Source organism: Trachurus japonicus, chromosome 5, assembly GCF_045865225.1.
Source record: "Trachurus japonicus isolate A0001 chromosome 5, Traja_1.0".
NCBI lineage: Eukaryota > Metazoa > Chordata > Actinopteri > Carangiformes > Carangidae > Trachurus > Trachurus japonicus.
Window position 1 is genome coordinate 19,420,439 of NC_140911.1, and position 23,669 is coordinate 19,444,107.

At 40.1% G+C, this 23,669-nt stretch overlaps 1 protein-coding gene across 2 annotated transcripts; it reads right to left on the bottom strand.

Moving 5' to 3' along the window:
- Positions 1 to 729: 729 nt before the first annotated feature.
- ywhaba (tyrosine 3-monooxygenase/tryptophan 5-monooxygenase activation protein, beta polypeptide a) lies at positions 730 to 21,008 on the bottom strand. 2 transcript variants are annotated; one of them, XR_015035847.1, is made up of 8 exons: positions 20,897 to 21,008; positions 14,424 to 14,584; positions 12,487 to 12,627; positions 9,043 to 9,166; positions 7,288 to 7,451; positions 5,119 to 5,214; positions 1,692 to 3,147; positions 730 to 1,661 (listed from the first exon to the last, which is right to left on the bottom strand). XR_015035847.1 is itself a non-coding variant. In XM_085776707.1 (7 exons), the coding sequence occupies exons 2-7, from the start codon at positions 14,574 to 14,576 to the stop codon at positions 3,091 to 3,093; spliced, it is 735 nt and encodes a 244-aa protein (XP_085632833.1). In that variant the 5' UTR covers positions 14,577 to 14,584; positions 20,897 to 21,008; the 3' UTR covers positions 730 to 3,090. The 2 variants fall into 2 exon arrangements, 1 of the variants encoding a protein (XP_085632833.1); XM_085776707.1 differs by having other exon boundaries at positions 730 to 3,147.
- Between the last annotated feature and the right edge of the window lie 2,661 nt (positions 21,009 to 23,669).

The following is a 23,669-nucleotide window of genomic DNA, read 5'->3' on the forward strand; positions in this document are numbered from 1 at the left end:
TCTTTATTTTGTGCAATTTGATATTTATTCACTTTTGTGAACATGCTCTGAATGCAGAGATGCATTAGAAATCAAATATACTGTTTTGTTGGTCTCCATTTTGTGCAGTTTGATATTTTTTTATTCACTTTCGTACATGCAGTTGTCATGGTAACTCCTCAGTTTTATTCATGTGCTCTGAAATGCACTTTGCTCAATAAAGAGCAAAATGAGTTTTTAAAGGCTTAAAAAATAAATAAATCTTGGTTTGAATTCTATAAAAGTGGGTCACGACTTAATGACCATGGGAAAATGTGGGTCCCAGAGTGAGACTAGTTGAGAACCCGTGCCATAGAGGGTTAAGTGACATTTGCTTGTCACTACTGAATTAGAGTAGTAAAACCATTTGCTGGTGAAATAAACAGAGCTTTTCTTTTTCTCAATTTGCCCAGAATTCATTGTAGAAGCACTTTATGCAACAGATGGATGTAGACGGCCTGAATCTGACTCTTCTTTCAAAGCAACAGTTCAATTCTCTGTATGGAAATGCAGAGGGATGCTAATCTTTCCTCTCGCCTGATGAACATTTGCATTCGTCTTAACTGTAGAACTAAACTTGCCCATGAACTACGGGGGAAGTTCAACCCGTCTTCCCAACACCCGTCACGTTGTGTGTTCTCCCGTCGGTCCTCTTCCGCGTCCACGTTCACCCACAGAGCTCAGTGTGAAACAGAAACAGAACAGGGCTGGTTCAGAACTGATAAAACCTTTATTTCATTTTAAATTGTCTTTTACATTTTGTCCTGTTTATGACATGTAAAGTGAAACTAGAGTTGGAATTTTTTTTTAAAGACATACACAAATCTAGTATTACGTCAATGTGTGGTGGGGGGGAGGGAGGTGACGAGGGTTGTTTTTTTTTTTCCTTTTTTTGTCATTTTCTCTTTTTTAATCGGGGTCCCAAAGCTAAAGTCTAAAGTTTTCACAACCACATGCGCTAAGCAATAAAACCGTCACAGAAGCAAAACTTTTTTTTTTTTTGTTGGTTTTTTTTGGGTAGTTTTTTTTTTTTTCCTTTTTTATTTTAAGCAGAATACTGGTCAGTAAAAACAAAATGATTTGAGATACCAGATATACAGACAGGCTCGGTGCCACATTCACTACTGCATGGGATCATTTTTTTCCTTAGAGAGCAGAGATAACTGATAAACTTTCGTCTGTTCAGCTAACGAGAAAAGAGTGGCAGGGAGGAAACTTTGCTTTTTTTTGTTTTTTTTTCTCTCTTTTTTAACCTTTGTAACGTCAGTGCATGAAAACATTTGTCCCCGGCAAAAGAAAAAAAAACAGAGACATGACTTTCTCTACACCTACAGAGTGGAATGTCGAGATGGTTCATGACAAGGTTATTGTGACACTGAGAAGAAGAGCTTCGACCGTTGGCTGACTCGTAATTAAAAAACGCTTCTCAGAGTTCAGGACTGGAGAGATGGGTCTGGGATCAGGTTCAGGATATTTTGTCGTCTGGGAAAAAACGGTGAGCTAAATGTACCAAGAGCTGCTGACTGTTTCCTCTCCGGCCTGAAAACAGAAACCGTGATCTCACTTCCACAAACAGATGATTGGCTGATCGGCTGCTGGGATTTTTTGGCTCCTTCAACACGCTCGAAATCACTAATCAATCGCTAATTATTTCTCCAATCTAACTAACTAACTAACTAACTAACCCTTTATGCTTTCTCAACTCAAACTCCAGATGTCTGAGACCATGTCACCACTGTTTCACCTGTTTCATGCTCGACAGAGTGCAGCTCTCCCCACATGAAGCCTGTGGTAGATTCACTTGGTGATAAATGCTGGCGTGCGTTCAGCAGCGAGTGCAAACTCAGGACTTCTCTCGACGCGTCGGTACAAGCAAGCAGTGAACGGGCAGAGAGGGGGGGGCGAAGAGGAAGAGTACTAAAAAGCCGAAGCGTATACGCCAGGAGCCGAACAACATCGACAAACCGTTTTCATTTTTCCTTTAAGATGGATTTACAGTTAAGCTCTAAAAATGTTTTACAATTTTACAGTTTTCAAAAAATATGGAAAGGAGGAGTTTTAATTCTTTTACACACGTTTAAAAAAAAAAAAAAAAAAAGAAGAGGAACAGGAAATGGCGGATGAATGTACACAGAGGTGAAGGGGTTAAGTTCAGCTCTGATGGTCTGAGGTGGATCCAGGTCCTGTCTGAGTCTTGGCTCTCAAACACGAAGGTGGAATGTTTGTCGTTTGTTCGTTGTGAATAAAACGTGGGCTCCTTTCAGAAACTGAACAGCAGCAGGTGAAACACTTTGTTTTTAGGTTCGTCAGTGTCACAATAATTAATAATAATAATAATAATAATATGCAGCCTTGTTGGACCCTTCTGTATAAGCCTCAGCAGAAAGGCACTGCTGCTCAGACACGCCCCCTACCAGCCGATGGAGGAAAAACTAAGCATCACAGTGTTTGTTGAAAATAAATGGACAGTTTAATCACCTTTTCTTGTTTTGTTTAAAGTGGAATAAAACCGGCCGTGAAGCCGGTCACACTAAGAAAAGCCAAAAGAGAAGGGATGGATGGACAACTATAGAAATGCATTAATTCACTAGAGAGGAGGAGGAGGAGGAAGGAGGAGGAGGAGGACAGGATGCACTGAGATGTCAGGAAGGAGGGAAACGGAGGAGAGATTAGAGGAGGAGGAGGATAAAAACAGGGGGATTTGCATCTAAAAACATGGATTCATCTGGTGGTCTGAATAAAATCCACCCTGCTGCTGCTGCGAGGCCGCTGGTCTCAGCCGTGGAGTGCCATGATCGAGGGAAAGGAGGGATGAATGATGGAGTATTTTCTGCTGTGCCCCCCCGCCCCCCCATCCCCCCTCCCCCCCCCTCCTCCTGTTTTAAAATTCATTGTGAGGGTCAGGTGCTATTCATGCTGTTGGTTATACAGAAGGGAAGTCGGAGGCTGGAACAAGTGGCTCGAGGGAATGAATGGGCTGTTTATGTACGAAGAGAGGAAGAAGAGAAGAAAGAGGAAGAGAGATAAAAGGAAGAGGAAGAGAGTGGGGATGGGTCAACAGTGAAGTGCGCTCTAGTTCTCTCCATCGCCGGTCTCACCCTCGTCTCCCTGGTTTTCTGATGTCCAAAGCTGGAGGTAGAGAGAAGAGAGAAGAGAGAGCTGTCAGTCATTTCAACACAATAACGCTGCCTTGGATTCAATTATTAACCGATGCCTTGACCGACACTTTGATGCATTGTCACCATCTACACACACATACACACACACTGTCCTGTTTCTTTCTCTCTTATTCATGTTCATCTCATACATAAATCACACAACGGGTAGGAAGGTTACAAAGTTATAAAGTAAGATCAATGAATATAACAGGGTATATACAGGAATCTTGAAGTTAATTTCAATACCCTTTTAAGACTTTTTCAAGACCTTCTCAACATTTTTTAACACCTCACCGCCACATCAAGCTGTAACCATTTACATCAGTGACACTTATAACTGAACAGTTTTAGTTTTTGTGATAAAGACTATAGACCACTATGATACAACATAATTTAAAAAAGGCTGCAGGATAATAAATCAAAGCAAAGTTTATCAAAAAAAACATTGCTCAACTCTCAAAAAAACAAAAACAACAATCTTCTTTTCTTTTTCATGAACCAGTTCATCTTTGTTTTTTAATAAACCAAATAAATTCACACACTTCCGCAATGTTTTTTAGGACTCAAACTCTTGGACAGCTAATTCAGAAAAAATACCTTCAAAATGTAAGACTTTATAAAGTCATGAAAATACTTTTTAAGGGTCTTAATTTTCCCAAAATTGATTTATCACCTTTTAATACTTTTCAAGACCCCGCGGATACCCTGTGTAAATAAGAAATCTAAATTGTTACATCCAGTATTTTCCCTTAATCAGGGCCAACAGGCTCTGCTCAGAGGCAATGACCTCTGCTGCTAGGCAACTCTTACACACCTGGCAACACTAAATTATTATTAGTTTTTTTAAATGTAAATAATAATGAAATAATAAACAACAAAGTACTGAAATTGAGCTGTTGACTGACGAACTAGTTTCTTACTAAACGCTCTTCATCATCATGAGACGACTCCTCCACTATTGTTGCATAATGTTTTTCCTCAATGTGGCTCAACCTACGGCTGATACCCATTAGTAACACAGATCTTTTCACTCTTCCACCCCCTTAAATACAGTTTGTTTTATGCACAACACTGATAATGATACGTAATCAGCTCCAAATGATAACCAATATAGATATGGAGATGTGATTCAATCTCTAAAAAGCAACAGCTGCCAGGTAGAAATACAAAGTCAAAGTCTTACACTGAATCATCAACCTCTTTTCCACTGAAATTACCAGGTGTGTCTTTTGTTTTGTTTTTTAAAACATGGGTTAACCTAAGATTGACTCCTTTTCCACTAAAGAACATTAATTGAATGGATGTAAGAAAAAAAAAAGCCATCTAAATTGTGTTTATTTGTTTATTTTCTCTTGCATTTAACAAAATGCACCAATTATAGAACTGTTAAAGTGCTTTATCAATATTGATAAAAATAGTAGCAAGTTAAAATCTTGATATCTATCCCTACAGAGGACTTGTGATTCTTCCAGTTGAGTAGAATAAAGAAGTGGTTGTGGTGGTAGTAAATCAACTGACTGAGGATTGTGCGAGAAGTTACAGGGTAGGCCTAGTACTACTAACAACATTTTCATCTAGAAATGAGAAAAGCAAAAGCAGGAAAGGCCTTGTTCTCAGATCATCATCTAGAGACCTGACTGTCATGTCATTTTTGCATTGGTTTTTATGGGATGACTTGCAAATTTGTTGGCAGCCAAGCGTGAGAACCTTCATGCTTGTTCATAGATGTTCGTTGTAGTGATATGAAACATTAAAACCCAAATGTGTTTCAGTGATTGATCAGATCTGATCTGTGCAGAGGAAAAGAACAAACCAAACTGATGAACTCCTGCTGCGTTCACTGTGGTTTCTATCCGCAGATCATTAACCGATCAAGTTACCCGACAGTGAACCCACGACTCGTGTTATGAGTGAGTGAGTGAGTGACTGAGGGTTTACTCACAGTGAGGTTGTCCCTTAGTAGCTGCATGATCAGCGTGCTGTCTTTGTACGAGTCTTCGTTTAAGGTGTCGAGCTCAGCGATCGCCTCGTCGAAAGCCTGCGGGAGAGAAGGAGGTCACGTGAAACAGCAGCAGGCGATCCTCATTGACCCACATCACTTATTACTTAAAAAATTAGTGATGTTCGATACCACAAATTTCCTTTCCGATCCGATACTGAGTAAAATTCAGGCTGGTATCGGCGATACCGATCTGATACCGATACTTTCTACACCTAATGTGCCTGGTAAATCTAATAAAATAAAAAAAAGTACTGTAATTTTAAGTCATAGCTTCCTAAGGATACAAGACTTCAGAGTAACGTATTTATTTTAAACTCTGAACTATATTGAGGTAGTGGCCTCGTTTAGAATATAGCTGAAAATAGTGTTTCAAACACTAAAAAAAGAACATAAGTAAAATAATAAAACCATAAATTAAATAAGAATATGATAAACAAACATATATATTTTTTTAATTCATTCATTTATAATATTATTTATAATTTTCCCATAGATATTACAGACTTCGTCTTGACTGAAATAGCTCCACACCTGACTCCTTTCCGCTCCGCCATCGACTCTACACAGACTGACTTTGTGAGCAGGCGGAAGAAAAAGTAGTTCCTACCAACCGCGTGTCATTTAGACAAGATCTGAATAGTTTAGTTACTTTCCACTGTGTCCTGTTAATGATATGCATAACTACTAATGACTGAAGTATCAAAAGTATCGATATTTTCATTTGAGTATCGATTCTAGAGCACACAGACCTGGTATCGGAAGTATCGATATTTCAGTATCGATCTGCACATCACTATAAAAAATCCACCTCCCCTGCTATTCAGCTATGAGGTTGCCCCCTCCACTGTGGGCAAAATGCCTTCATTCAAAACGTAGCTCAACCACACTACAGGCTTGATGCCCAATTCTGACTTCTTGCCTATATCCGATTTCTTTACTTTACTTTATTTCTCACGACCACTCAAGTGGTTTGGAGCACAAACAATAAAACAATACAAATAATCAGACATAGCAAGAGGCAGTGGAGGCTGTACATGCTTTGTACATACATCTCTGACCAGGACAGAGCAAAAACTATCACTTAAACAGAGGAAGAACATGTTTCAGAAAGGCACCTAGCTTATAAATAACTTTTGTTTTATCAGACTGTAATAACAAAATTAGTTTAAACATAGATGGGCGATCTCTTACTGTCCATTTACATGTTCTATCAGAAGTGACCCATATCTGATAGCTGTATTTACACCTGCTGTGGTTGCATGAAACAAACCCACTGAATAGGAAATACGGTAGTGGTTTTTTCTAAAGACGGAAGATTGATTAGGTCACGTTATGATTCCATAATAGTCATAAACAAAGGCGAGTCTGGTGCTCAGTGAACACCTAGTCTGTCCCTACAAAATAAAGTTAGTGAAGTGTCTGCGTGGAGTGGACCTGTTGTGAGATGAACAGTTGTGTCACCGTCCGATCCTCCGTCGCTCAGTGAGGACGGGACAAAGCCTCTTGGACACATCTGTGTACATTGTTTTTCCTCTCTTGATTTCTAATCGGCTCGTTTCAGTTTTTGCCGGTTGGCAAACGTGAAATCTGGTGTTTCTCTTGCGCGTGCTCTCTTTCACACTCCCTCGCTCGCTTGCCCTTGGTCCACATATAAATGAATGTTATATGAAAACAAGAACTAGTGAGGAAAAATGGTAGTTCAGGTCAGTCCTGCGTGTCAATCACAGGCTACAGAGGTTCAGCGAAACGTGTGGGCACGGGAATTAATATTGTCATTAATGACGTACAACGCACACTGCCAGGAAAGATCAGATCTGTCTGTTTAGACTGCAGACGTATTGGCAGATATCCAATATTTGTATCTGATTTATTTCCACATATAACGGGGGACATCCGATTCCATGCGTATTTGTCCCTGTGTTCACGTTACAGATCCGATCTGTGCCACTTGAGAGGAAAAAATGGGAATTGGGCCACTTGAACCATGCAGTGTAGAGACAGCCTAATACTGCTGCAGCATACCGCACTTAAATAGAAACTTGGGGTGTTTTTCGTGTTATTGCGTCTGCTCTGTCTGTACCAGATCCATGAACAGTGTGATGTACCCACCTGCTTGGCCAGGGAGCAGGCCTGCTCAGGGGAGTTGAGGATTTCATAGTAGAAGACAGAGAAGTTGAGTGCCAGGCCCAGCCGGATGGGGTGTGTTGGCTGCATGTCCTTCTTGCTGATGTCGAAAGCGTTCTGGTAGGCCTGCTGAGAGTTCTCCACTGTATCTGCACGACACAATCAATCACCAGTCACTTACTCTGCTGCACTCGGATCCTCGACATCAGTCTCAGTGACCCTGGTCAGTCCTGTCATCAACCACATGTCGTGCCAGTTTTGGAACAAATTAGAAATCTATTCTCCTGATTTCCTCCGAGCCAAGAGGCAGATCAGATAACATGACTTGGTTTATGCCAGGGGACGATATTTACGATGATCAAAGTCAAACGAATGAATATAAATGAGAGAACACAATCACAGCCTTCCACTGTCAGTCATAATTGAACCTTCTCAGTGTCCTAATGATGCTACGTCAGATTAAGATGAGGCAGATTATTCTTTACCAGAGATCGTGATCTGATCTGAGGTCTGTTATTAGGGTTAAAAAAAAAAAAGAGGTTCCTTTTGTTTGCTGTTAAACCAAACTTCATCACAGCCCACTAATATCTGCCATCCAACTTGAGAGCATGTTTATTAAACTCCAGATAAACCTTTGAAACTGCTCATGGCGGTAGGATACTTATCTTATATAATGTTTCAAAATAAAAGACCAGACAGTACTAAACAAACAGTTTTCTCTTTGACCAGAGGATCTGTAGTCTGACTCAGGGTTCCTACACATTTTAAATTTCCAAATTCCATACTTTTTCCAGACCCTAATTTCCAGACTTCCACTGCAAAAAAACTCAAAATCTTACCAAGAATATTTGTCTTATTTCTAGTCAAAATGTCATTTCTAGTCAAAACAAATCTCATTCTACTTAAAATAAGACTCATCACATAAAAAGTAGCTTGTTTTACTTCTTTCAAGCAGATTTTCACTTGAAATAAGTAGAAAAATCTGATAGTGGAGCAAGTTTTTTCTTTCTTATTACAAGCACAAAAATCTTGCTTTCACTGGCAGATTTTTCTACTTATTTTAAGTGAAAATTTGTTTGAAACAAGTGCAAATGATCTAAAAACAAGTTAATTTTTAGGTGATGAGTCTTATTTTAAGTGGAAAGAGATTAGTTTTGACTAGAAATTAGACATTTTGACAAGAAATAAGACAACTATTCTTGGAAAGATTTTGAGTTTTTGCAGTGTCTCAGTAAAAAAATTCAAATAATTTGTGACATTTGAGCCAATAGATGTGTTTCATGCTAATAAATTATGCAATTAATTTGTTTTCATTATTCCGAATTTGTATGCCATTATGTAACCAAATAATTTCCAGGAGATTGTAGCTAGGTAGCCTACAATAGCGCATACAAAATGTGAATAAGACTGAATAAGTATTAAGATAAATATATTTCCATACAATAGTTTCCATTTTCCATACTTTTCAAGACCTGGAAATGTATAAAATCAAATTCCATATTATTCCATACTTTCCATACTTGTGTAGGGACCCTGAAAGAATCATCTTGTTGACTGTGATCAAGGCCCTGAATCAAACATCAGATTGAATCCCATTAAGCTCCAGGGCTCATACTAAATTATGATTAACACTGATAAGATCAGCATGTTCTTAAATCGGGATCAAGTAGAAAAAGTCACAGAATGAAAGATCAATGAGAAAATAGAGTTGTATTTCACGACTGAATCCCAGATACTTACCCTTCTTTGAGTCCCCAGAGGCCACCTCTGACAGGTATCTGAAGTAGTCTCCTTTCATTTTGAGGTAGAACACCTTGCTCTCCGCCTGAGATGCATTGGGAATGAGGAATTTGTCGAGCAGATTCTGAAACAGAAAAGACCACCGAAAGGCTTTACAATCACTCAGACAAAGAGTGGGGGGAGATTCAAATGATTCTTGTTCCTCTTTTTTTTTTAGCCTATATTTTTGGGGCTTTTTATTGCCTTTAATTGATAGCACAATGGAGAGAGAGAGACAGGAAATAGTGCCTCGACATGGGGCAGCAGCTCTACCAAGTGAGCTAAACCCTGCCCCATCTTGTTATTCGTTTTAATAAGGTAATATCACTTTATTAATCCCAAGATCCACCTGACATCTTGTCATATGGACGTCAGTGTGGCCACTACGTCAGTTTCCCTCCTTGAAACCGATGAATCAGAATATCTGTGGTTCATCACATCCAGTTGAAAACAGTTTACAACCTGATCACTAAACTGCATGTCATGTAGAGCTTATAAAAACAGATCAAATGGTCAAAGTTGACATTGAGATTGAATGCATATTGATTCATTTCCAAATATCAATCATGCATTGTGAAACAGGCAGGAAAATACAAAAAAAACAACAAAAAAACCATCCTGCCATTCTTCTTGTCTCTGTGTCTGTGATGTTTTTCCACAGAAACATGACAAGAGTCAGTCTGTTACACTAAAGCTTGTGCTGCTTCCAGAGAGGAGCAGGAGATGAAAGCTAGCTCAGCTACCTAGCCTGTTAGCCTAGCCTGACCTCTGCCTGCACTGCTTCTCCTCTCTATGGGTGTTTCCACTGTGGCCCGTATCTATCAACCATAAGAAGCAGTTAATTATCGGTCATCAGAATAGGTTGAAATTATTCATATCATGCATTGCATTCCTTAAAGAAAAGGTTAGCAATGCTGCAACGTCTTAAGAACAGGAACAATTTGTAGCTTGCTTCTCCAACTGCTGGCAGAGCAAAGTGGTTATTCCTAACGAACATCTCCCCTAGTGAGGCCGTTAACAACACATGTGTCATTGTCATATCCAGTTCGGCACAAGTAATTTGAATAGCAGGGGTATTTTTTTCTGTGTTGTTGCAAATATAAATTTCTACAGATAAATGTCACTTTGAGACATGACACACAAGCATTATTCAGCCCATTTATATGAATTTATAACATTTGCTGGGTGGTGGGGCATCACTAACTTACAGCATGTGTCACTTTGTCCTCTCCTATCCTCATCTGATAGCTAAGTGGCTTTTACCCAGATCATCTGATAAGGACCAGTGTTACCACAGAGCATCTCCTCACTGAGACCAGCTTTGTCTCTCCGGTGGTTACACATTCAGATCGTTCAACCACACAGAGGCTCGATCTGCTGACTATTATAATAATATATGGCAGTGGCATGTGAACAAATTCAACCATAAACACACACATATAATATTTTACATATACACACACACACACACATGCAAGATCTGACATATTTTCCCCTTCCCAGCTTCCCACTGCCTGAAGACAGCTGTCCTTCCCTCCCTTCATTCCTACCGCATCACATCACTGCAGAGGCTTCCAGTTTGACCTTGAAGATATTATTAGATGTCTGCTCAGGGTTGAAAAATCTTGAGTCTGCTCTGACCTTGATTCAATTTATGTTCTAACCTATTCGGGACCTGAGAGAGCGGGGGGGTTGTTTATGAGGCCTAAGCTGAACAGCTAGAGATGTTTGTCTCAGCGACATTTCACGAGACTTTAGTCTCTTGACGCTGATTAAATCGGCAACTTAACTCATGTTAAGTGATGTTCTTAACTGGAGAAACTGACCAGAAATGTTCTGTCACAATCAGGGTTGTTGTGGTCAAATATAAAAGTTGTTTAGTTATAAAATGTCTCCACACACCTTATCACATCTACACACACACACACCACCTCGGGATGAGTACCGAATTCGGTACCGGCAGAATTCCCACATATTGATTCACTTAAAATCAGATGGTACCACATTTCGGTACCTGAACGCACCCTTGTGTACTGGAGGAGTGTCTGGCTGACGGGGACACAAAATGTGTATACAATTTATAAAACGGAAAGGTGAAATCCGGCGATCTGATTGGTTGTTAGCCGTGGTATATTGAGCATATACCACGGCTACTATTCTAAAACCTTATCACAGCGTAGGCTATCACTCCGCCTCAGGCACGTATGACTGGTATGAATGGAAGTTGTTGTCATGTATCCATGACAACGGACAGACAGCTGATGTTTTTACGATGTTAAAAAACAGACTAAAGTAGTTGAATCCACATGTTTAAGGTGAACTTTCACCTGCGGGGAGGGTTAACAATGGTAGAGGGGACTGAGCAGTGACATTAACCTGAAAAAAAGCGGAGGAAAAGACGAGATGCAGAGCTAATTTGGAGCTAACGTCTGGAGAGGTGGGACTATTTTTTTCACAGTGAGGCTATTTTATTGGATAACATGTATTTCTGGTTGAATAAAACTACATGAAATTGATTGTGTATCCCTCTTTTATATTGCATTTATTCGTAACCGTTTTATAAAAGCAATATATCACTCCAGTCCGTGGTATATGCTCATTATACCACTCTAAGGGGGTTGTCGTCCCTCTGCTTCGCGTCGGGCCGAACAACGCCCCTTAGCCGTGGTATAATGAACATATACCACGGACTGGAGTGATATATTGCTTAAATATACAATATACAAATGACTCAGGTCTGGTTGGACCTGGCCTTGGCCTTCATCTTTGTTTTTGGCCAGGTTCGTCACGGCTTCAGGTTGAGAATTAATGCTAGTGAGTCAAACCTCACTGATCCAGGCTTCAACAACCGCGGTTTGGGCCCAGGTCAGGTCAGGTCAGGCCAGGTAGCGTAGGCATACGGGGACCAGTTTCCAGGGACCCGGTATTGGTACCGTATTGGTTTAAATGTGGAAGGTACCCATCCCTCCCACCACCTCCTCTGTGCTCACACCAACTGTAGGTGTTTTCTCATGACTCCCTGTGTTGCCGCTTTAGTCAAAGAATCTCTTGATTCTGTACCGGGTAAATAAAAAAATAAAAAAATAAAAAAATGAAGCATGAAGCCAGATGCCTGTGTTGGGCAGCAATGCTAAAAACTGAGAAGAAAATTAAAGCTTTGTTTGACAACTCTTTCAACAGCTGCCAGTGCTGCTGCAAGCAACATTATTAGTGGCTCCATGAGAAACGCCATGTGACTGTTTTTCCTCCCTCAGCCAAGAGGGATCAGCTCTTTCCTCCGACTTCCTTCATCGCTCCGTCTTTATAGCTTCTGTCCTACTCCTCCCATTTATTTACTCCTGCCCATGCCTCACCATTTTCACACTGCCTTGCTCCATGCCTGCCTCTACCCGTCCCTCCCCTTACCAGCACGTCGTGGCAGATTTCTTGGAGTTCAGACTCAATCTTCACACGGTAATCGCGGGCCATCTGCTGTTTCTTCTCATTCCCCTCCGTCTTCTGCTCAATACTGGAGATGACGCGCCAGGATGAACGACGGGCTCCCACCTGAAGGCAACAAATACACTGTCAACCTGCTGCTGACTTCATATACACAACATATGATCAAGTTGATGGATAAATGGATTCTTGACAGTGTTATTTACTTACACACTTCAGGGAAATGTGTCAGTTCCTTTATTAATTATAACAAAACATTGTAACAAAACAACATCTATCTTAAAAAATGTGCAAAATTACAATCTTTAAATCCACATAATAGTTGCAAAAACAGCTTGATTTTTTCCAAATTTGTGCTGTCTCGGTCACAAATTAATAAAGTGATCATCTTCTGACCATCTCCTGTCCGAGAGTTTGTTTTCTTTTCTTTTGATTTTTTTTCATGCCAACCAAGGCAGGATGTTGTGTTAATGACATGTGTGCCATACAACCAATCGTGTGATGCCAGACAAACAGCACTAATAAAAGGGGCGAAAAATTGAAAAATTGAAAAACTAAGAGTCGTTCGGGAGCCGAAAGAGCTGGCTGTTGTTGGTGAACTGAGCCAAAAGACCTGGCCCACTGAAAGGGGACTGCCACCAGGACAAAAAATAAATAATTGTAGGGGAAATATTGTGACTTGGGATAAAGAAATACTGAGGTATGCATATAGAGTTTTGCTGAGTGAAGTAAACAATGGTCCCCAGGGATCATCTGAGCTGTAGGTGCTGGAGGCTGCGGCTGTAATAATAGGTTTTTAAATTAAGCTGCAGGCAAGACATTAAGTTTTCCTTTCAATTTATTCATAACTGCTCACTTTTCGCTTAATGTTAGCATGCTGGGCTACAGTACAACAAACCACGACGGATGGAGAAGTTGGAAATCCAGTTTTTCTCTACTGTTGTAAAAGAGAGAGAGATCGTATCTTAAATTTTTATGAATTTTAGGAAAATTATAATTCATGATTAAGTCTGAATTAGATTAACTGAATAAACAAAATACTAACAAACTATCCTAACTTTAGAACACGTAATGCTTCCAGATCATGTGACACAATTGTGCAAGTCATAGACAGCTTATGCTCTTTCCCACTGTATGTCCCATCTAAACATACCACAGCAGTGACTCACTGTTCTCCTGGTTGGGTTACAGTGAGTACTGAAACATGCAACAAAAAAGGACTGACTGGTACTTGATGCTGGCAAGCTAAAAAAAAACATGAAGTAAAACCTCAACGATAAATAGAGCAGCAGAGCTGGAAAACCTGAGGCTGCTTTTACAAAATTTGTGCTTCAAAGTAGAACTATAAAGTCTTCATGGAAAAAACAAAAATAATTGCAGCATAGGGAGTTCCTATGTCCAAAGTGCATAAGTGAACACTGTAGCTGTTAAATCTGTGCATCCTGCAACACCACTAACACTTAACAGCAAGAAGTTTGCCTTGGAAACATTTTCTGTCCATTTTTAGTCATGTGAAGTTGATGGTCAATTCCCTCGAAGGATATTTGTAAGAGAGAGAATGTTACTGAAGCTGAAACATTCAATTATATATGGACGTAGAGTCGTCTTGACCTCACTATCTGTGATCGTTTGCATCATTTCCTTTTTCATGCACTTAGTTTGTCTGATATTGGAGCTATGTGTTATTGTTAATTCCGACCGGTCACCATTAGTCCTCTCACCAGCCATTGCTGATATCTGTACAGGGGCAAAACTGCAAAAAAGACAAATTTATTTGTTCCCTCAGAGTTTGCCCCAACATGACATGCCAGCAAAAGATTCTAAAAATACCAATTTGGAACTGAATGATTTACATTGTAACGATCATGATTCCTGTCGCAGTTGGTGTTTGTGGAGATACCTACCACGTTCTTGTAGGCGACAGAGAGCAGGTTGCGCTCCTCATTGCTGAGCTCCAGGCCCTGCTCCGTCACAGCCTTCATGGCAGCCGCCATGTCGTCATAGCGCTCGGCCTGCTCTGCCAGCTTGGCTTTCTGCACGAGGTCGTTCTTATCCATCTTTTCAGCTACAGGAGAAGAACGGGAGACAGAAATCAGCATTTGGACATTTCATCCACCAGCTGGGAAAGGCAAAAAAAAAAAAGGACAATGCTGGAAAGTGAAGAGGCAATGACAAAAACTGAAGAACAAGTGTGAAAAGTATGTGTGTAAGATCTGTGGGTCCCCATAAAGCAAATGTGAAGGGGGAAATAAGAGTCAGGGATCCATTAGGGCAGAACAATATATAAATACCATCATATTGTGCTTACATGGTCAGATGAAAAAAAAAAAGAAATTTAAGTTAGAAAGGTTGTTTATTCCTTTCATAATGTAAAATTTATATGATTTTGGTTGAATCTTGTACCAAATGACGTGCCCCTTCACAATGTGTGAAAATATGAGTTGTTGGCCAGGGTGCCTCTGTGGCAATGCAACATTTACAATCCTAACCATGCTTAACAATGTTGTGAAACATATTACCTTGATTAAACAAAACTGCAGTTTCTGCAAGTTTGAAATTGAATTAGGCCATAATGTGAGTCGTGTTACACTGCAATTAATTGTGCAGCCTTACATGAGTCAAATTGAGTCATAAGCCCTTTTCACAGCTAAACGCCGCCCCAACGATGATCGGTTTCTACCAGGAAACTGAGGAAGTCCGTCTTATTGGACACATGGAGGTCGTCACAGAATGCTGCGCTCAACCTCTGTGCAAGAGTGGTGCGTGTCTGCGCCGCGCAACATACACAATGAGTGGTAAGCTGTGCGCAGCCTGCGCTCACCACGTCCTATGCGAAAAGGGTTTAACTGCTTAAAAGCTGAAACATGGTAAAGCTAATTGATAAACGGAATGGTTCCTAATATCATTACAAACAAACCGTCTATATGACTGGACCATGTGAACTTTAGCATCAGACCTACGCCTATTGTTATTGGCACTCACTCAGTCACTCTTTAAATTCACATTATAGGCACTACTGAGGGAAGCAGAGGGATAAGTAAACACAAGGCACACCAAACAAGCTAATTAACTGCTAAGCTAAAGGTGCTAGTCAATCTGAAGAGCAAGCAACAACAGAATAAAATGGAAAGGAAACCAATACACTTCCTGCAGTACTGCAAAAAATGGTCTCCAAGTCTCTACCCACTGAAATGTTTGATGTCTTTTAATTTGAAATGATCCCAGGAAGTTGCAAATTGGGGCAAACCAAAATAAATCTCCATACTACAATACCACCAAACTGTATGGTGAATTTGAAAGAGCAACAGCCAATAGTAGACACAATGCTCATCCAAGCATTGGTGCAACTTTTAGGACTTAGTCACATGACTTTCCGCTGACTAATTATGCAACGCGATGACTCAAATCTATCACTCCGTCAGTCAATCATGGACAACTGTGTTATGCATTTTGTGCACTATATGGCCAATCCTGCTGTTGCTGTCCATGCAAAAAAGTACCACATCAAATACACTGGCAGAGACATAACAGCACTTCATAAAATGTTAAAAACCCTTTCAGTTCCAGTGAAATGGCTGCTCCCAGTTATTTCATCCCCAGGGCTTTCTTCTCTCCAGATGAATCTGTAGGTCTAAGTAGGCCACAGCCTCATCTCAGCTCCTTTATCCTCACATAGTACATATCCACATATCACTCTGTAAACCCTCCACAGTTGGCTGTGACCAGCTTCAGGCACTGACATCGGCATATCCAATCAATCTTAATGACTTGTAAATACCCTTTTTTTTTTAACTGAACAGTTAACAAACATGTAATCAGGCAACCAATACCTTGATAATAAATTCACTATAGAAAACTGTTCATATCCATCCTATCTTCTCACTTAACAGGTTTGGTATGTTTCAGTTCCGGGTGCTTCACATGGTAGTCACCCATCCACCTGAAGGAAACTCAAACACCATTACATTGTGTTTCATGTCCCCTTGGAGATTTCCTGACCCTTGACCTCCCCGTGGAAGCAGAGTGAAGTGGATGAGCATTGCATAAAATGGGCATAAGAAGTTGTAACAAATCAATATTATAATTTCTCGATCGGTTTGCATCTTTATCAATTAAATGTAGATTTTCAACCAAATTAATTTTTTTTCCCCCAGGGGGATTTGGATACCAAAGTATTTCACTGAACATGATCATGGTTGCTTAACGCTGAAGATACCAAGTTCTGGGCAAATACATTAAAGGCCCCATAGAGTCGGGCGTACTGTGAGCGGTGCGAAATCCGCGCGCACTGTCCGCGGACGTTTAAGGTTTCATAGTCGAGTGTACGGTGTCACATTTAAATTGTCCGGCGGACGTCCGCGCGTACTTGTGGCGGACACAACGTGTACGTCCGCAGAGTCCTTTTCGCCCGACTACGCCCCAAAGATGTTCATCCGTCGTTGTGAACCATTGGATGCATGATGTAAACACGTGAGAACATCTCACAGCAAATCTTGCGCATTAGCACAAACATCAACAGAGCCACTGGGAGCTGGTACTACGACGAGGCTAAAAACAGAGATCAAATTAATTTTTCCCAAACAACTTTTTCATGTGGCGGCTTCAGGACACTTGGGTCAGTACGGACGAGCAGTATGGAGGTATTTGGATGTTTCATAGTGTGTGTTTTGGACGATTCAAAATTGAGCACTATCCGCCGCCATTACATGAAAATCCATTGCCAGACGGACCCCCCACCCCCCCCCGCCCCCGGAAGTCCAAAAGCGTTTTGATGACTTGGCATGACATTGAGTAGAAAATTGGTGAATTATCGATTTTGGGTGAAGTATCCCTTTAAGTATTACTTGGTCAAGAGAAAATCAATGATCACACCATGTCAGGAAAATAAAACAGCCACCCAGCTTTTTTTTTTTCATACCATCAATTGGTGAGAGACGAAAAATATATCATAACATTTATTAAAAACAATATAAATGCAGAGCCTAAAAACTGCTTTCTACATCCTGGATCCTTTTATTCAAACCAAATATAATTTATGAGACAAAACAGCTGATTGTTTAAGTATTTGATCCCCTCAGGTTAAAAGTACCTTTGGCCATTTGTCTCCTGAATACATTTTTATCAGCATTTTAAATCAGGACAGTATTATCAGGATAGTAGTATTATTATTGCTCTTAGGAGGTGGGCAATGGGCCAAAAGATCATACTGATTAGAATCCACAATCTTAATCACAATCCAATATTCTGTTTCTGCTCTCAGATTATTTCTTAAATCCTTACTTAAAGGTGTGATTTGAATCCATCTTCTTTTTTACATCATTCTTCACACTTAGTTGTCTTCACTTTCACAATCAATCTTACCTTAAATATATTTCATGTAGGATATTGGTTGAGTGTATTGATTTGAACAGTGTCACTGACCGATTATTCGAGTCAGGTTGACGTAACTAACCCAGGACATCAATACTGGTTTTTAAGCCATTCCTGTGTGGCTTTGTATTTTAGTTTGAGTCGTTTTCTTGTTGAAAAATAAATCTCCTAAATCCATGTTTTAGTCAAGGAATGCTGTTTTATTGCATTGATGGCTCTCTTTCTCTCTGCTCAAAGGCAGCATCATCACAGCGTGACCTGCCAGCACCAGGCTTCGGAGTTTCATCTCCAAAAATGTCCAAAAGAATTTCCTGAATCTCACTGTGATGTTCTCAAATATATCATTTTTCACACTGACATGTGCTAAGACAAGAAAAAAACAAACATATTCTCACATTTGAGATGTTTAGTTCATCAAATGTTTGCTATTTAAATTATCATTTCATTGTCTAAACTTGGTTGCACATCAATTAACTGTTAATGGATTTATTATTGCAGCCCTGATACGCTGTCCTCTACCTGCGCTTCTGCTCAGTTATCTTGTCTCAAATTTATGCAAGATGCATCTGTATCTTCATGTTGCTGGATACAAGTAGCTTTCAATCTATTATTAAAAACTACTGAAGATGGAGAGTTATTGAAGTTATTCTGTGTCAAACTCAGGTCATGGAGTTCACCTAAGTTTAATTCATAGACTTTACAACCCTAAAATAAACAATTAAAATGAGCTAAATATTACTTTAAACATCCAAATGACGTACATTTTAAACTTAAAAAATTTGTGGAGTAATTGATTGAACACACTGTTAATAATTGAGGTCACTTCCGGAAAAAAAAAGCATGACCTTGATCATTTGCCATGCTCAATTGCCTTGATTATTTTCCATGCTTCATGTATCTTGTTTATGATTAATTTCATTGCTTTGAAGCTTTGTTTGGACTGTAAAGCCTTAATTTATCGTTGCGTTTTGAAATAGGCGGCATAAATAAAATTATTGTGCTTACGACCACCATCATCATTATTACCATCAGAATAATGGTGGTATATAAAATATCTGGCCTGGGTAAAACAATCGGAATACATCAAATTCTTATCAAATCAGAACTGATTGTCATTTTATGCTACAAAATGTATAATTTGACCAAGAAAATATCTAATAATTGGAGCCCTGCCACATTTCAGGGGTTGATTGATTTGTGTACTACAACTGGTGCATTAATTTCTTTAAAGGGAGACATACGCATGCATTAGTGCCGGTTGGGAGTAAAGATAATGATTTAATGGCAAAGGGGTAACAGTAATGTTATGGATTATAGTACTCAGAATACTGAGACCATACTATGATCTTATTTTGAGTGTGTGTATGTAGATAGATAAACATTAAAGATAGATAGATAAGATAAATTAAGTTAATGAATGTAATTAATTACATTTCTATGCAAAAAATACATTATATTGCCGTGTTTCTGCGTGGGCGGTGCTCTCTCCACTCACATCTCTTTGCAGTGTTACAATCTCCCAGTCTCCCAGCAAGCCGAGTACAGTTTTAATACCAGGGAAACGTAAGGCTTTAACAATGGCTAAACAGAAAGTGAATCATCGGGCTGTATGTATGTAAGCGTGTCCATGTCCGCTAGGCAACTTTTAGCATCCTTGAGTTAGCATTTAGCAGCGGGTGAAATGTCGCCTGCCGCTGTTACAAGCGCATTAATGAAGCGTTAGTTAACCGCAGCAGTGATCCGCACATCGGTAAATAAAATACTGCTCCAGCTTGGCCTCCTCGGTCGCCTCCACTCATCTGGCGAGGCACCGCACCTCCTCATCTCTCAACATTATTAGCAACGCTGTTATCCAACCTCTTAACACACCATTAAGGTTAAATCATGGCTATTGCGCACCGACGACAAAAGGGGGGAAATATAATCTTTAAATAGAAGCCCGATAAACGTTAAATGACGTTAAAAAACATCTAAACGATTTAAATGAACGTCCAACAATTATTAACGCCCCCGTTGTAGCGGTCGGTCGGCCTGCTAACAGCTACGCCCTCCTTGTCGCATTCCCCTGCGGAATTTTAAGATGGAGAGATAGATTACCGCCTGCTAGCTAGCATGCTAGCCGAACGTCACGGCACGGCCGATGACTTTAACGGTTAGCTTAGCTGCTAACAGGATCTGACCCAGTTCAGTCTGATTGGCGACACGATATACGTGCCGACACCGAGCCATTTAGCTCGGGTGGCTACAGTGGTAAAAAAAAAAAAAAATACACCGTATGTTCCGTTTCGCATGTTTGCCCCCCCCCCTCCCCCCCCCACCACCCCCCGGTCGTTAGATGTCGAAAAGCAACGTTTATAAGAACGGAATCGCGTTGTAACGGGCAAACTCCCGGGTAACGGGGAAGGGAGGGTGTGTTAGCTTCCATATCGTTACACTACGCCATGACGGACCTCGGCTTAAGACATCGACAATTTCGCTTTAGTGCGAATAATGAGGTCGGATAGGTCGGTTGTTTGTGTTAATACGTGCTAGGCTCGGTGCTTGCTTTACATTATATGCAATGTAATTAGCACTTGCGGCTAAAATGCTTCGGTTGTTCTCACGACGGCCGGGGCACGGCTGCCGCTGCTGCCGCTGCTGCTGCTGCTGCTAAGCTGTCAAAATGGCCAAACTTGAATACTTCTTCTCCCTCCCTTCACTGGCACCGCGCACCACCACGCATGGCACGGAGCGGAGCCTGGACATCAAAAACGAAAACCAATGATATGTAGCATATTCGACAACACAAAGGGTAGATACGCGCTTATGTGGGCCAATTTTAGGGTTATTTCTCGCGATTTGGCCACAAGTCTCGGCCTAAATCCTCGCACCCAGCCCCAAACCACAATAGGCACCTTCCGCCGCAGATGCAGCGAATGGGGCCACCGCAGGGGTAACTATTCCCCCCGAAAGACTCCCTTTATCCCGTACTCATGACAATAATCGACTGATATGCAAGTGAACTCACATTTTGAGTGTACTTGGAATCCCGATTTTATTCTCTGAACGATGGGAGTTTATCAAGCCGTCCTCCGCTCGCTGCTCAGGGTATTCAGGGCAGTACCACTTCCGCCTGCTCTGACACTTCCGCTTCCTCTAAACCCCACCCCTCCCCCCGCCAGTATCCATGACGACCGCGCCAGGGGGTTTCCTAAGCATCAAGCGAGGGGCTTTGACGTCAAGGCGGACCATGGCAACCGCTACAGGATGACGTACGTCGGTCTCCGAGGCAACTGTCTCCATGAGGCCGCTGCCGTCGTTTCTGAGTTTACCATCATGTCAGCTAACAGAGCTTTATGTGGGGTTACAACAGATTTTTCTTTCCCTTTTCTTTTTTTTTCTTTTTTACAAGCGTTCATTCTTTATAACAAACAGGTCTGATAACACCTACACAGCCACCACCGACAGTAAAAACCTAGTCCTCCAGCAATCATCATCTTATCTCAGAATAAAAAGACACTAACAGACAGACAGACAGTGCTCTTCTTAGTATTTCCCTAATAATAAACACTCAATATCAGTCGACACTCGGATAGATTATGACAAAGCCCTTCTAGTCCTCTACAAGCCTAGGGAACATCTCTGGTTATGAATTGTGATTGATGCGGATGTCCAAAATAGGCTAAGTGTAGTAGCATTGCGTAAACAATTAGCCTAGGCTATATGAATTAAATGTTTTAACGTTTTTTTTAAAAACATATCGTCCTTTTCAAATCATGCGCTATTCATAGAATTCATAGCCTACTCTAAGCTAGGCTACATGTTATTTACACTTAGCCTACAAGACTGCGGTAAATATGCATAATAGGATAGCACTCATGAAGTTAAACAAAAAAAGTAGGTTAAACAATTAGCCTACAGCAAATTGCAAATAGAGTCAACTCACAAGTTTTTGGAAATGTTTCAAATTTAGAGCAAAAAATCCCTCTTAAATTTGTCAAAGTGACATAGGCTAGTGACCATTTATATCATTTTATATTTGTTTAGATAACCTATAGTGTTTAAATGGTCTCTGTGTTTGGGACTGTTGCCCTGGTAATCTGGACAAAGTTCACATTTCAATTAGGCTACTTGAATCTTAGCCTACCACAATGTGCTGAAGTTGGATGGCAAATAGTGACACATTCTTAAATTAACATTTAATAGTAAAGGGAACTGCTTGAAGATTTTCTGCCTCATCTTTAATTAATGTAGCGACACTGAACTTCAAATGTGTTTTTCGCATAGTGACAGTGTGTGACCAAATTTTCAAATTAAAAGAAAATGAATTAATACTCTGACTAAAACGCTTCAAAGTGCAGGTAGCCTACTTCATAGAAATGCTGTGGAGTCATGAGCCATTAAATAAGTGTCGGTCAACCAATAAAACTACTTTTAGATACAATCATTCATTTATTCATCAGATTAATCAGACCTTCTGTGAATTAATCAAGCAACAAAATAGAGACTTGTAAAATGAAATATTAATTCATCCATGATTGCGGGTCAGTAGCTACCGTGATCAAGCACCCACAAAATCAATAGGCCTAATCAAGTCAGCCAATTAATCATCAGCAAAAGGAAATTTCCTTTTGCTGATTTTATTTTTAAATTGTCCCATAGTGTGAAATGATTGCTTGCTGTTATTTGATGTGGTTATAGGCTACAGGTGTGTAACTGCAGTATGGGCTATGTGCCCTCCCAGGGTGAATTCAGGTAGGCTATATTGGGACATCAGGTAATTTGGGACAGATAGGGAAAAACACTGCTTCCACTTGCCTTGAATGGGCTATGACAAAGTAAAAGGTGCTGATACATTTCTTTGGATGTCTAGCTACATTAAAAGTCAGATGACATTATTTTGGGTGACATCACAGAGGGGTGTGTGGTCAGCATCAAACAGGAAGCTCACCCCAAATATCTGGAGGTAAGGAGGAAAACGGCATGTGCTTTTGTTGGAATTTAATATAAGGCTATTAAATTTGTATGACTAATTTACTATAGGTATGTACTGTAAGTTATATTAAGATTTGTGATGCAATGGTGTAGAATAAACAAACATTGTTTTGTGATGATGTCTACATTTCTTAATTTGGACATTTTCTTGCATGTTCAGGTTATTTGGGACAATGTTTCTGGGTTTATATTGAAATATTTCAATGTAGTCATGTATTACATGCTTAAAAGTGAGGAATTTGCACACATAAAACAGGTAAACTTTGTAGCCTACATTTCAGAATATCAACTCAGCGGGTAATGTTGCTAACAGTCAGAATATGTGAAGTGAGGTTAAAAAATCAGTCAGATTCTGGCACCCCCATTTATGTTATGAGTTATCTTTATTTTATATTTATATTTTAAAAATGTATTTTAAAAACAAAACAAAACATTGCTTCACTTGAGGTCAATAGTCTGCTCACATTGTAACCAAATAACGAGATTATATGATACATAACATAAATATAATAGGCTATAGGCCTACAGTAATATACATTATTAAGCAATCTATTAATGTTTTTTTATGTAATTGCAGCTCCATGCAATATCCTACATTCACAGGCCTGTGTCCCAAATTACCAAACTTACTGTCCCAATGTACCAAACTTGCAAAAAGAAAATTAGTACATAATTGTTTCACATAAAGGATGTAGACACCTAGAGGAATCCAGACATATCTCATTTGTTGGGTTATTTATTCATCTTGATGACAAAAACTGGCTCAGAAAATGAATTTACAAAAATTGTCCCATTCACCCTGAATA

Coding starts and splice junctions, on each gene's coding strand:
- ywhaba (XM_085776707.1), bottom strand. CDS start 14,576: ATGGATAAGAACGACCTCGTGCAGAAAGCCAAGCTGGCAGAGCAGGCC. Junction 12,628..14,423: donor CTGTCGCCTACAAGAACGTG/GTAGGTATCTCC, acceptor TGTTGCCTTCAG/GTGGGAGCCCGTCGTTCATC. Junction 3,148..5,118: donor TACTAAGGGACAACCTCACT/GTGAGTAAACCC, acceptor CTCTACCTCCAG/CTTTGGACATCAGAAAACCA.